The 1,626-nt window shown below is 44.4% G+C and overlaps 1 protein-coding gene across 1 annotated transcript; it reads left to right on the top strand.

Annotated features, from left to right (window-relative positions):
* Positions 1-544: 544 nt before the first annotated feature.
* Positions 545-1,177, top strand: LOC145989161 (uncharacterized). Its single transcript, XM_083124455.1, has one exon. The coding sequence runs from the start codon at positions 545-547 to the stop codon at positions 1,175-1,177; it is 633 nt and encodes a 210-aa protein (XP_082980581.1).
* Positions 1,178-1,626: the final 449 nt, after the last annotated feature.

The raw sequence follows: 1,626 nt of genomic DNA, 5'->3' as shown, positions 1-1,626 counted from the left end.
GTAGTGTAACTGTTTAATTTGTCGCGGGTAGGTGGCGCAGGCAATTTGCGCCGCACATGTGCGAGTGTTGGAGCGATCACGCCAGTACAGTGGAAGACAGTCGAGTAGCAGCAATGGCTGCGGTACGGTTATCATTTGTGGAACGCAAGACTGTATTGAAATGGTTCTGGAAGTACGAGAACATTCAAGAGGTTCAACGGCAGTGGCAGAATGAGTTTGAAACACGGCCTCCAACACGACGAACAATAGCCCGTATTCGTGATAAGTTCGAATCCGACGGAACTGTTCATATGTGCACAAAGCAAGATCCGGTCTACCACGAACAGCTACAAGTCCAGAGTCCAGTGCTGCTGTGTTGCAACATTTCACCCGATCACCGCAAAAATCAGTGAACCAGGGAGCGCGCGAAAGTGGGGTGAGCCGGTCTAGCGTAAGACGCATTCTGAAGGGTGCACAGTGGAAGGTGTACATTCCAAGACTGCTACATGCGATCAACGAGGACGATTCGGATCGTAGGGTCGAATACTGCGAATGGTTTGAGCACATGGTTCGCGAGGTTGGGGAATTTGCAGGGACAGTTGTGTGGTCTGACGAGGCGCAATTCAAACTTAACGGTACTGTGAACCGCCACAATTGTGTCTACTGGTCGCCTGTCAATCCTCACGTTTATGTGGAGAAGGCGGTGAATCTACCGGGGCTTAACGTGTGGTGTGGTCTGTCATTGCGTGGTTTGATTGGTCCCTTCTTCTTCGAGGGTACCGTAATCGGTAAGGTGTATCTCGAAATGCTTCAGTCAATGATTTTGCCTGCCATCCGAACCCTATTTGGCGATGAAATGTTTTACCTGCAGCAAGATGGAGCCCCGCCTCACTACCATCGCGATGTCAGGTCGTACCTGGATGACACTCTCCCCGGACGATGGATAGGTCGACGCGGTGCTATTGAGTACCCACCTCGGTCCCCTGATTTGACACCACTGGACTTCTACCTGTGGCGGACCGTAAAGGATGATGTGTATCGACAAAAACCAACTACACTCAACGAGCTACGTGAAAAAATTATAGCATCATGTGCTGCCATTATGCCAGATACACTGACGGCCGTAGTACAGTCTGCAGTTTGGCGCCATCGGAGTTGTTTACTAGTTGCTGGTGGTCATTTTGAACATCTAACATAACTCTCTCTCAGTGCCAAAAATTGTACCCACAAGTCAATTTTTTCAGAAGATATGGACTATCAAACAGTGAGTACATTTTTTTAGACCCCCCTGTATATATATATATATATATATATATATATATATATATATATATATATATATATATATATATATCAGTGCTCGAAAAATTTTCTTCAAAGCTAGGCGCCAGCTCTGAAAATCAGGCGCCAGGCAATTGTGCATACTGCAGTATGTTTCAAAACTAATCCAAACTTTGAAAATGTATATCATGACAATCGTTAGAGATATTTACACCAAGTTTTCTGCACTATAGTAATCCTGTAGGCTATCACAGGGTTCATAAATTGATGTTAGCATTTATCTAAATAAAAGCAATTACATTATTTTAAATAACATTGTTAATTTGCTGAAAATATCTTGAGAGCTAAATTTCAACAATAAATACC

Source organism: Lepisma saccharinum, chromosome 6 (assembly GCF_977018435.1).
Source record: "Lepisma saccharinum chromosome 6, izLepSacc3.1, whole genome shotgun sequence".
NCBI classification, from domain to species: domain Eukaryota; kingdom Metazoa; phylum Arthropoda; class Insecta; order Zygentoma; family Lepismatidae; genus Lepisma; species Lepisma saccharinum.
This window is presented reverse-complemented; position numbering and strand designations above follow the sequence as displayed.